Source organism: Chelon labrosus (assembly GCF_963514085.1).
Source record: "Chelon labrosus genome assembly, chromosome: 3".
NCBI classification, from domain to species: Eukaryota; Metazoa; Chordata; class Actinopteri; order Mugiliformes; family Mugilidae; genus Chelon; species Chelon labrosus.
The window spans coordinates 21,139,829-21,152,881 of record NC_140339.1 but is presented as its reverse complement, the minus strand read 5'-3'; the positions used below and the strand labels follow the sequence as shown (position 1 = coordinate 21,152,881).

General features: G+C 40.6%; 1 protein-coding gene across 1 annotated transcript; it reads right to left on the bottom strand.

Annotated features, from left to right (window-relative positions):
- Window positions 1-260: 260 nt before the first annotated feature.
- smyd2a (SET and MYND domain containing 2a) lies at window positions 261-12,840 on the bottom strand. Its single transcript, XM_084541589.1, has 12 exons — window positions 12,471-12,840; window positions 11,224-11,287; window positions 9,868-9,978; window positions 9,024-9,084; window positions 7,819-7,946; window positions 6,200-6,267; window positions 4,758-4,860; window positions 4,552-4,662; window positions 3,780-3,900; window positions 3,490-3,664; window positions 3,113-3,221; window positions 261-2,845 (listed from the first exon to the last, which is right to left on the bottom strand). Exons 1-12 carry the CDS (start codon window positions 12,641-12,643, stop codon window positions 2,762-2,764), a joined length of 1,308 nt encoding a protein of 435 aa, XP_084397715.1. The 5' UTR covers window positions 12,644-12,840; the 3' UTR covers window positions 261-2,761.
- Window positions 12,841-13,053: the final 213 nt, after the last annotated feature.

Sequence of the window (13,053 nt, the reverse complement as noted above, 5' to 3'; positions counted from 1 at the left end):
GCAAAATTGCATTTCACGTTGGATCTAGAAATATTTAAGATTCTCAACTCTATATTGATGTAGGATGATGCTACTGCACTTAGAAACACTATGAAACTTCACTGGACACAAACTGTGCTGTAGATGCTTTATAACTGAATTCATTGGATGCCTATTGACTATTGATTTTTTTTTTAAAAATGACCTATTTGAATGTGTTATTGGCTTTTTGTCAACACAATCAGGAAACCCATCTTGAGATGGATATTTGCAAACTACACAATCTTATGTTGAATAATTAGATGTATATAAAGAAAAGCAAGCACCGATCATACTGTCATTTATTGAATTGCACTGACATGGTACAGAAAGAACCAGAGGCTCAGATTTTAGTTATGCATTCCAACAAAATAACTTTCATGCCTGATTAAGAGTCCATTACAGAAACTGTAGGCGATCTTTTGACCTGGTTTACATGCAGCATGAGTATGGATTTCAATGTTTTAAAACTACTGCCAAGGATTTATGATGATATCACAGAAAGAAGATATATGTGTATATCCCTAAAATCTGGCCAACAGAAGGTTTAGATGGTTTCTGGCTTCTCCGAGCCAGTATAGAAACCCTCTTTGCATTGTTTTTTATTTTCGTAGAAACACACATTAAGATATGGAAGAGTTGCTCAAATAGTGCTTTTGGATTACCTAGACAAAGTTGTAAGGCAGGCACCTTCTAGATGCGTGTTTGCAGGTGACAGAAAGAGTCACGCATGCAGGAGTTGCTACAAATATGACCACAGGCAACTCATCATTCTAACAGTAAACCACATGTATGTGGTGCATGAACCTGTTTCCATAGTAAACAATACAGAGAGGCTATAGGCTTTAAAAAGAATAAAGAAATGGTTTCTTTGACTTTAGTTCATCTGGCAGTGCAGATTGCAGGCAGGCCAACTGCCCACTTACAGAAACGAATGAAACAAAATGTGCTTACAGGTTTCAATTTGACATCAGTTTGTCACAAAAACTGTTCAGAATTTGAGTGCAACAGGAACCCTTAAATAAGGCCCAGGTGATGATCTCTGCATTAACTCAGCCTTTTAAAGCCTCCCACAGACACTGCACGCTCATTTTTAACAGCAGCAAAAGACATCAAGTCCAGTCGCCTGCTAGTTATGCATGATTTCAATTTATGACCTGTAACTGCTCCCGCACCATCTCATGATTTTGGGGTCAGGGTCAGCTGACGCCATTAACCACACATACAGTACCTCCAGTATTTATGACCAACCTTGCTGCTGATAAAGGATTGTCTCTTTACAAACAACCACACGATTTTAAAATACCAACTTCTTACAAGACTGAATTGTTGATTTAAATTAACTACGTGTATTTAGGTTACAAGTGAAAAAATGAACTTGAGGTACATTTTCATTTTGAAGAAATATTTCATTCATCCTTGTTGACAATTACTAACGCATGTAAACGTATATGTTGAAGATGAAAACCTCTATCCTGATCACTATAAAACGTATATCAAGTTGTGTCTGTTGCTATGTTGTCCCCAGCCGATAAGGTGACTTAATTCTTGGGAATTATGATGCTTCTGAGAAAGCAACAAAAAAGGTACAATATGCATCTGTTGACAAATGGGAAAAAAGCTACAGTGTTGCCCCTCCTATTCCTGAGAGGAAAAGGGCTCCGATCCAGAATCATTGGTCAGGTCATAGCGCCAATGTCTTTGATGTAACTTAGGAGGCGAACTGGTCTCAAATCAGCACCCCTGTTTTAAGGATACACTGTGAATAAAAGAATAGCTGGTTCCTCGTCAGTTAAACCCGTGGCCCATTTGGTCAACAAGCTTAATGTGGAAAAACACTAAACAGAGCACATACAAATATAAACAGTCTGACATGCAACACTTTCTGGTTCTTTTAAACAAGCAGAACATACTGTAAGACAAGCCTCTGAAAAATACTCATTATTCATTCAGGAATAGTTCTTTGCAGTCTCTTTTCCGTTGCTACAGAGTACCTGATGCATGGTCGATATTTTTCTTCACAGTTTAAACAAGAATTAATGAAGCCAGGAACGATGTTGCCGATTATTTGACAGAATTCAAATGCATGGCTGTGAATAAATCACAATGCCCTCGGTAACAACCACTCAACAGTTTGTACAAGATTTCAAATTATGAGAAACAGTCAATCCAAACTGCTGCCACAGGCATTTATGATGAAACAGTCACGTGTTGACGGGTCCAGAAAACACAGTGAAAGATTTGAGACTCACTCAGAAAGAAATATGGCCAAAAAACTAACCTCAGAAAATGAAGACATCACATGAAAGATGAGTTTCTCTTGAAACGCTGCATCAGAAATTTTGTCCTTTGCTTAATTGCAGTATGGATTTGCTGAGCCTCAGCATAAAGAAACCAAAGTTTCAAAATAACAGTTTGAATCAAAGTTAGAAGAGAAATGTTTTAGACGCTTGTTCATCCCAAGAAATGTGAATCTGTCATCTTTAAAAGTCCTGGTCCGACAGGAAGTAGGCTGCTGTAGATGTAGAAAATGTGGTCATCCTCAGCCAGAATACATTGACATGTAGAAAGAAATATGCCTAAAGAAAGGCAGGACAATCAAAAGAGTAGGAACAAAGATGTTAAAAAAAAGACTGAGAGGTATAAGATGCATGCCATGCATTTGTCATGTGTGTTTAGTTGTTGCTGCTGTTAGAGAGGTTCCTCATTCCTTAATATTTTTGCTCCTTCAGCTCCACTTTCTTTACTTCTGCTCCTCAATTTCTCGTTTGACCTCCGCTACATAATTGTGATCTTTTCCATGAGCCACCTCCATGATAGCCACAGCCTGAAGACAGAAAAACAAGACCAGACCATTTAGAAATGCTCTCGCTATGACAGCTGCTCAAACTATGCATAACAGTGAGGTTATCCAGCCGTGCAAGTTAGGACACATTCATTAATTCCATTTTGGAAATCTGAGTATCACAACATCAACAAGCACATTAGGTTGCCTTTTAGAGATGACTCATCCTTTGCTAAATGTCTGCCCTCATTCATATCCTGTTAAGAGCCCACGGTGTCGTTTTAGAAAGCAAAATTCAAAAAAATTCACCTTCTTCAGAGCTTTGACTCCTTGCGTCTTCTTCTCAAGCCCCAGGTAGAGACGTCCCAGTTTCAGATACATAGACGCCACATTCAGAGAGTAGGCTGGATAGTGAACACTGTATAGAGAATATCATTCATACGTCAAACTGGAGAGAAATAAATATATAATCCTCAATTGATGTTACACTTGGTGTACCATATCAAGCTGAGAGAATACAATGATATAACATAAAACTTAAGAGTGTATACTTTGGTAAATGTGGCTAAGCATCTTTTACCACATAGGAAAATAGGTTTAGTATTGTTAAGCTTAAGAAGGAAAATAGAGAGTATGTATTGCAGGTAAGAGAAATTACTCTACTCATGCCCTACACATCTATATACCTGTATGGCTGAACGATTTTCTCCCCATAGCTCATGGCTCCATCCCAGTCCTGCATGTAGAGACAGACGCCCATGGCCTGATACATCATGTGCAGCATATAAACGTTGGTGTCTGCAAATATAGCTCCCATCTTCTCCTGGCTGAGCTCACACATCTCCAGCAGCTCACTGGGCGGTGCAAACAGTCAAGGAATAATGATACAGACAGTGCAGCAAAAGAAGAGGAGGCAGGGAAGAAGGAGGTTGTTGCGGATAAAGAGAGAGTCATGAATGCAATGAGAAGAGGATATTTTTGTAGTGTTTGGCTTTCCTGAACTCTTCGATGACATTCTTGGCGTAATGAACCATCGATCGGACCTCCTCTGGCTCTGGTGGAGAACTCAGCTTCCTGATCTCCATTTTTGCCTTGTCCTAGAGAGAGAGACAAAAAGAGCTATATGGTAAAATGTCCTACACAAGGTAGTGGAAATGCACACAGGGTTTAAGCTAAGAGGCTGCAGCACCACAGATATGTTAACAGCTGTACATCATCACTACAGCAAACCAAACGTAGCTGCACACAAATATATCGGTATGCATTATTCACTCAACCTGCTTGACCTTTCTGCACAGTGAGGACCACAAGGTAAACAAAGGACATCTAGAAATGATTAGAAAACTACTAATAAGACAATACCAGGAAGAGCTCACTAACTGCTAAAAGATTTTCTTTGCAGAAAGCTTGCTGGTGTCTCATTGCGTATGTGTCCAAGTGTAAAATGAGCAGCCACTTGTTTGGCATTACTGCTCTCCAAAATAGATATACTATAAAAATTGTTCTTTATAAAGCACAGGTAAAAGTCATGTTCAGATACGTAGTGTGTAACTGGGACACAGCTACTCAGCATGTCTGCAACGTACAGGTTAATTCAAAGGAAAACAGCAACACAAACAGAAACACTGCTGTCAACACTGTAGGAAACGCTCCCACCACCCTGCTGCATTTCTCCAAATCCCTCAAATCAACAAGGCAAAAAGGTGCCAAAAAGATGTATGAGATCCCGGGAGATAAGTTTTCAGTACCTTAGACTTGGTGGTGCACTCAGTACACTGGCATGTGAAGAAGTAGGAATCTAACAACCGCTCTCTTCTGTCCTCTGTAGGGTAGAGCAGGTCGATGTAACTGTTAAATATCTATAAAGAGAGAGATGGGATGATGAAGAGGAAAATTTATTTACATTTATATTTCTGTAATTGTATTTGGTTTCACAACCCCTGCGTTTACTCACCTCCTCTCCTGGGTTTATCTCTTGAACAGCTCTGACCTCTGCCACGGTGCCTTTATAGGTCACTATGACATTAGGACTACAGCTGTGGTTCATCAGTGCTACACTGGAAGGAAAGAAGAGAAAGAGAAGAAAGAGGAAAAGTTGTGAAATCAGAGAATACTGATAAAGCACTATACTGCCTGCACATTTATTAGGCAAGTGAGTATTTTGACCATATTGTCATTTGTATGTACACTTTCCAACTCCAAGATGAATAAACTTGAATGCCTATTGGATTTGAGCATACCATGTGATGTGCATTGGTGTAATGAGGGAGGGTTTGGCCTTAGGAGAGCAACACCCTATAGCAGGTGTGCACAGTTATTAGGCATCTTCTCTGGTAAAATGGGCCAGAAAAAAGATCGAACAGATTTGAAAAGTCAAAAACTATAAAACATCTTTCAGAGGGATGCAGCACTTGGTGGAGGTAGGGTACTGGTATGGACTGGAATTATTAAAGATGAGCTTGTTGGACCTTTTCGGGTTGAAGATGGACCGAAAATCAACTCCCAAACCTACTGCCAGTTTCTAGAAGACACTTTCTTCACACAGTGGTACAGGAAAAAGTCTGCATCTTTCAAGAAGACCATGATGGGCCCTTCTTAAACATGAGATGTACAGTGAAGGAAAAAAGTACACCTCTCTAAACAGTGTCTGGGAGGCTGTGGTTGCTGCTGCACAAAAAGTTGATGATTAAGTGATCAAGAAACTAACAGACTCCATGGATGGAAGAATTCTCAGTGTTATTGGCTATATTGGTCACGGAGTTATTAAATGTCAGAAATGTTTATTTGTAAAGTCTGAGTTGTTTGTTTATTATTCTGTCTTTAAAAGATGAAAAAAAAAAGTGAGATGGGAATATTTTTGTGAATTATTTATTCAATTAATATTTTGCGTAATAATTCTGCACACTAATAGTTGCCTAGTAATTGTACGCACACAGATATTCTCAAACAAAAGCCAAAACCTCACTGTCACTTCCTTAAATGTTCAGGTTTGAGGTTTATTAACATTTGGATTGAGCGCTGTAGTTGTGCAACTTGCCTAATAATGTGCACGCAGTGTATATTTTAGCAGCTGTATGATGCTGGGACTACAGCTCTATGGTGGTTTATGTACAGTGCTCTGCAAAGAAATGCAAGAAAAGCAATTATCCTAGGTACACTGTGTTTGTGCAGTTTTCAATATACTTTCATCAGCTGATGGTTTTGCATGATGAGTGAGACTCTTTAGTTCCTCAGCCCATTACAATATATATGCTACTCTAACACACAGGGACTAAAATAATTAAATAAGGAAAAGATGAGAATACATTTTACTTGATTTTATTCTCCAGTTGTTACATACTGTCCTTTACAGTTTTTTGGACGGATTGTTGAAAAGATGATGTCTTAACTACTTACTCTGGAAAAACAGCTGATCCCAGATGTGAAAGCTCCTCGTCCTCTATGGTGAAACCATTACAGTTAACCTGGAGACAAAACAAACATGAGGGACAGATAAAGACACAAACAAACAGAGACAGGGAACAGCAAGGTTAAGTAATATGATTCTGCAACTTGTAGGTAACTCTGTGACGCCTCGTGTACAGAGGAGGAGGAAATCTGGTAGTGGAGATTAAATGTAACTGTGCGATAAGAAACCAAAGAGGTTGTTTCCATTAGTGTAGCAGGAAGTGAAAGGAGAAAAGAGGTCCCAGGCAGATCAAATTAGAGAGCTAAAAGCTATAGAGTTAAAAAGCAACCAACATGCGTGTCTGTCTGGAGACAGCGGTTAAAGAGACGATTTCTGGACTCAGACATGTAAACATACAACATATGTATGAGTGTGTGATTCAGTGTGCTTCTAGAGGATATTTCAGATGTGTCCCTAACCAGTCGCACAACAGTAACAAAGCAGAAGGTGCTTTAAAGCGTTCATGGCTCAGGATTTGTTTAGGAGGTGAACCTCTACAACTACTGAACAGTACATAAGCCACATATTTGGTCACACGTCACTCCAGGTATAGGTACAGCGTAGCTCCAGACATTGACAAGACCACAACAACTGTGATTGGTCCAAAATGCATTTCCTTGTTCCCGTCTCTCAGGAGCCGGACAAATCCACAAATTCTGCCTTATTCTGCCTTCTACTCAGATGTCTTCTCTAGTTTCTGTGTATCAATGATTAAAAGTAACAGTTGATCAGCATTTGTTAAACTCCACCATGAGCTGCTCAGTTTGAGTCACCATCGTGTGAAGTACACAGACACAACACAGCTGACAAGAGTTTAAGCTGTGTAGCGACAAAAGCAAGCCGAGACAACAGTGTACTGCTACAATCCTTTCACTGCCGTCCCCTACAGTTTGTCAGAGTATAAACCTGGCTTTGAAATATCTCCATGTAGAGACAGACGCTGCCAAAGGGGACAGCCGACTTTGGAACGCCTGAATGATCTTTCCTTAATACGAAAAAAAAAAAAAAAAAAAAAAACTGTTACACTCTGGCCTTCCTTTATCCAGTTGTCTGAGTCTGGGTCGCTACAGCAGCACAGCTTCACCTCTCATTTGTATTGCTCACGGAAGCAGTCAAGAAATGAGAAAGCAGCTCCCGTATGAGAGAAATAATCAGGCATGGGTGTCCAGCGGCGTAATAGGTTAAAGGACAAACCACAATACGTAACCGGAACGACTAGTTTGATTAGGAGCCGAAGGAACTTTCTTGTATGTCTGCCCTCGTTTCATCTGTTGACCGTCAAAAAACAAAACATGCTGCAAATTCTTTTAATTCAAATAGTAGTCAAAAAAAAATCTAAAACAAAGGCAACTGGACTTGTTTTAGTTGTTTAGTCTCCTAAAAGATCTTTTCACCACTCATCCAAGTGGCTTCTAGTTTCAGCTTTGTTTAAGATCATTACCTGGATGACCGTGAGTCCTCACAGACATTATTCAATGTAATATACTGTTGACATTATGTATCAAAACCCAGCCTGGCCTCTGATGCTACGTGTCTCATAAGGGTCCTGGTTGACGTCTGGTTTTACCTGTGCGAAGAGTTCAGTGAGAGCCTGATCATCAGGGATGTCACTGATGTGTCTGGAGTAGAAGTGATGCAGCGCTGCTATGTCTGCATGGTTCATCTCATCCTTCTCACTGTCCATCTTATCCAAATCTGTCAGAGGCAGTGAGACACAGGCAGGAAGAGAACAAGATAGATTTAAAAAGGAAGACGAGAATGGCAAGAGAAGTGTATTGAATATTATACATGATGGGACCAGACGACACAATTGAGACTTAAAGACCCAGAAATGGCTTAAAAGTGAGGTCCAGCCGTGTTAATGCACATCAGTTGAACATGGTTATCTGTCAGCCATAATGAGGTATGAATATTACATTCACCGGTAGTGGGAGTTAAAAGGAATAAAACTAAGGGTACACAATTTATCCAAAATATTATGATTGTTGCTGTTTGTTACAACTGCTATAATTATCTCTTCCCCAGCTCCAGAGGAGAACACCACAGTGTTAGCAAGTATAAAATATAGCACTGCTGCCGGCCATGTGGCTTTGCCAATCACACAAACTCACACCGATACAGACTGGTGGCAGCAGCTGGCCGCACAGTTGCTTTGTCTGCGAGAGACAGGTGTGAAGGTTAATTCTGTGACAATCCTGTTGTGACACATCAGAGCCGACAACAGCTTAGGCTGAATGATAATTCCAAATGCAGCCTTGTTTAATGAACCTATAGTACGGTGTACGATTAGAAGAACTGGGGGCAGCTCCAGTTTTCAGGGATTCCTTTCAATAAAACCTAAAGATCAAATCTAATACTAAGTCAGTTAATCACTAAAGTTGCACAAAAAAAGCTGAACAGGGTTTAGCTTCCCAGTTGAAGCTGGGGTTATGCTAACACCCAAGCATGTCTCAGCATAATCACTCTCCCAAATAAGAGTACCATGCTTAAGGGCACAGAGAGAGCAGTTGTTTAAGGAGTGGAGAGAACATAAAATTACAGCACCCAGGAGCTTGGGATTTAAGTCCCAGTGCTCTGCACAATTGGAGCGAACGAAAGCGACAGAACCAGGACTGGAGGCTACAGCCGAGGATATTAATAGACACACTGTCACAACTGCAGAGACACAGCCATACCACACACACACTCACACACTGCACTGTGTAACTAAAACTGCATGAATATGTAACTAAGCGTACAGACTCATGTTTACATACACACAGATCTACTTACGGGATTCAAACTCTTTAAGCAGGAGCAGCCGTTCTGAAGGGGTGCGCTCTGTCGTGACTCTCTGTAACATGAGACAAAGTCAAGAACAGTTTAATCAGAAGATATAATGGCGGTAACTGTATAACACAGCATAATTACTCCCTTACAACTGATATTAGATGGTTTTGTCAAAAAAAAACACAGTAACACTTTGTGAAGACTACAACGGTTGCTGTAATCTGATTAATCTGAATTGCAAAGAAGTGACACCCATTATGCAAACATACACAAATGAAATGAGCCTCCTTATCATCAAGACTTTGACAGTCATTGTATTTGAATGTTTATCTCATTTCAAATGTTTAATTGTGCAGCTGCATTCTCACCGTGCTGCTTCATTCAATCACCTCTTGATAAATGCACAGGTAAATAAGGTGGATCTAACAACAGAACTATGATTCATGTTATTAATTTGTGTGATTATTGAAAATGTCTACCAGCAGAAATATGGATGAGTATGTGTTATACAAACAAAAGCATCAGAGGATTATTCATTTATATTTAGTTTAGAACTCAGAGTCTGCTTTAATTTTAGCCAAAGACATGTTTACAGTATTACAAACAACAGCAATCCTCAGTGATGCCTTATACAACCGTTTCAAGTCATGTTTTCTATCATAAACTGAGAAGGACGATGTCTTACGTGTTTTCCTCAACTCCTTTCAACTACTCTAATATTAAAGTAAATCACATCCATCTTTTCTGTTTGCTTGCTTTTCAAAGCAAATTTTCCTGCACAGCCATGTTGCTTTATATATTCCCGAATACACTGAAACATTTGCTCTTCTATTTCTCATTCCTTCACCTGTTTCATGATGATTCTGGCCACCAGTCGGACTGTCTCTGATGGACACCAGTTCTCCCCATAGGCACACATAGCCACACACTCCAGCTTATGCATGGGCCAGTCACCTCTCTATACAATTATACAAACAAGTAACAAAATAGTTAGCAATCTTTGTTATTATAAAATATATTCTGTTCATCTGGATAAGTAGGAAGAAGTAAAGAGCCACAAAGCAGGAAGGTAGAAAAAGCAGAATTAAATTAACGAAGAGACTGATGAATGAATTTATTATCACAGAGCAAATGATCCATGAAGGATTAACCAGGCAAATGCTCCTTTCCCCTGTTCTCTCTCTTTATATATTTTACTGCAGCGTGTTATTTTTTGTACCATGACACTAAAACTAGACAGAGTCAGAGGGAGGACAGACTGAATTGTCATAGCAACAGTAGTGAGCAAGTGCTCGCTCTGTTCCTGGGTGATGCCTAAAATGAGATCTTCTTAAGTGGTTCTCAATATGCGGTCCAAGGTGTCAAAGTGGGTCACACAACCATTAATTAAGTTCAGCAAATTACTCTGTGGCAGCAGCATAGATAAAACGTTCATCTTTTGCCAACACACAGAGTGGGTGCAGTCAGGAAAATGTGACATAACAGTAGGACAAAGACGATGAGAATGGGCAGAGTCTAAGTGATCCCTTTGATTAGTCTGCTGACCACCAACCACATGGCACCTACCGTTTGTCAAGTCCCAATTTTCAATGTTGCTGAAGTTAGGTTAGACAAACAATGGCAACGTGAGGGTCCATGTTAAAACCGAATTGTGATTCTTCAATAACGTAGTCAACACGTGTCGGCACAGTAAAGGAAATAAGCAGACATAAAAAAAATGCTTTCAACATTTACATTATCATGGTTGCTAATGTTAGCGGTCTTGCCTTCACTGCATTATTACAGGTTTTCAACGCTTTTCTATAAGAATGGACCCCTGCATTGCTGCTGTTTGTCTAACCTCGCAACACTAAAATAAGAAATTGGGACTTGACAAAAGGAAGGAGGCCTCTGTCTGGAGGACAGCAAAGGGTCAGCTAGACTCTCATACTCTATGTCTTCCTACTAAAAACAGGCAGCAGGAGCAAGAGTGACAAATACATATTTTAATATTAAATATATATATTTAATATATAATAAAGTTTAAAAACTCCCAGAGATGTCTGATTAGGATACACTTTAAAAATGTTTTAGGACAAAATGTCTTTAACATAAAAGGTACTTTACATATAAGGTCCAAGTTCAGTCCATTTACTGTCAGTCTCTTCAGTTAATTTTATAAACTGGTACACACACTCCCTGAAAATTTACAAAACCCTCTTACCTGACAGTCGACATCGCAGTAGTAGGCCTGCTTACATTTACCACACTTAAAAAGGTCTTCTCTCCTGTAATGACACGAAGAAACACACACATTAGTTCACTGTCGCTGTGCTAAGGAGGGCTGGTGACACACTTGGTTACATTACACTTAGTGCTTATATGAAATAACACACCCTGCACTTCATCGAATGAGGAAGAGTAATCTGATTTGTTAAGGGAGTTGATGTGGGATTAAATTAAAACTTTGTAAGGACATTTCTTTTATCCCTCGATATATTCGGATCCAACTTCAGTGTTTATTGAAATAGGAATTTCCAAACAGTTCCAGTCCAGTTTAATAAAACAGAAGTCGCTTTATGAATCTCAGGTGACAAAGTTGGCCTCAGTATGTTTGACAGTAAGGGAACAAACGTCCACCCCCCCTCCCAATGAAAACACGCACCCCTGGCCTTCTGGTTGCTTGGCTCCTCCTCTCTTTGGACACATGGACGCCTAAATTTAGCACCCTAACCTTTTGAGTGCTCTACAAACATTTTAATGGCAGCTTGAGTGGGACACATGTTCTGTGAATGAAAGTGTGTGGGTGAGAGTGAGATGGCAGTAACCTCACTCATCAGATCTCAAAGTCAGAGTGCAAAACTTTGAAAGACTCGAATGTGCCTTTCCTTTATGTTTTTCAAAACACTCCTACACACGACAGTGCCATCTGAATGATGTAGGCCAGCCTTTTTGACCACATCCTAAACAGTTATTGGTGAGAGCATGGCAATGGTACAGTCTGATATAATGGAGACATTAGTTTTTATGTGATGAGACGACGGTGTGTTAACTATGGTATAAAGAGGGTTTCAAATAGGTCAGGTGTTAGTATACCATATCTTATACTGATAGCATGTTAAAGACTATGTGGTAGCATGTTAACAGTCTCATTAAGAATTAAATTATGCTACATTTTGACCTTATAATCCACCAGATGTTAGCCTCTGCTGGCTCTGCAGTGTTACAAACCAGCTCTGCGGCGTCAGTCAGGTGAGCTGCTTCTGACCCATTTAAGTCTGCACCAGCTAGGTAGGTGTCCAGAGGTTTAAAAGCTAACTTAGCAATGTACAGGGGTTAGCCGCTGGAGCTCAACTGGACACACTGGTCGCCCTGTTCCGTCTTTAATGACTGGACCAAGGTACCAGCTCGACAGTGGTTGTCACGGAGGTGTTTTCTCAGCTGTGTCAGGGGGCTGAGGTGCAGGTTTACCTGGTGAAGCAGTGCTCACAATGAGCTCCCCTCTCATTCACTGTCAGCACGTAGGAGTAGGCAGGGCAGGCGAACACCAGCTCCCCCACCGCGAAGTGCCTCACCGCCCGCAGGCCGTTTCCTTTGTCCGGGCTCAGGAACCTCTCCGTCCCCTCTATACCTTCGTTCTTCATGGTTTGTCCTGTTTCTCCGGTCAGAGAGTACCGAGCACCACCTGCCTCCGCTGAGTGCTCTAATCAGCTTCTGTCTGAGCTGAGCTCCTTCTTCCTCCCCGGTCCTCGTTGTGACCCGTGCGGCTGCCATCGCCCCCTGCTGGAGAGGCGACGACACAGACGCTGACACAGTAGATCACTGGTCAGTCATTGTGATGCTGCCCTGCCAAATGTTTTATATACAGTCTATGCCTGCCAATAAACTAATCATCAGCCACAACATTACAACCACTGACAAGTGAAGTAAATAACATTGAACATCTTGTGACAATACAACGCTCTGCTGGGAAACTTTTGGACCTGGCATTCATGTGGATGTTACTTAGACATGTACCACCCACCTAGACCAGACCAGGCACCCTCACCTCATA

Excerpts from the sequence above, each read along its gene's own strand:
- smyd2a (XM_084541589.1), bottom strand. The coding sequence starts at position 12,643 with ATGAAGAACGAAGGTATAGAGGGGACGGAGAGGTTCCTGAGCCCGGAC. Across the intron at positions 9,979-11,223 it reads ACTGCGATGTCGACTGTCAG|AGAGGTGACTGGCCCATGCA; the intron begins GTAAGAGGGTTT and ends ATAATTGTATAG. Across the intron at positions 7,947-9,023 it reads GCTTAAAGAGTTTGAATCCC|ATTTGGATAAGATGGACAGT; the intron begins GTAAGTAGATCT and ends TGCCTCTGACAG.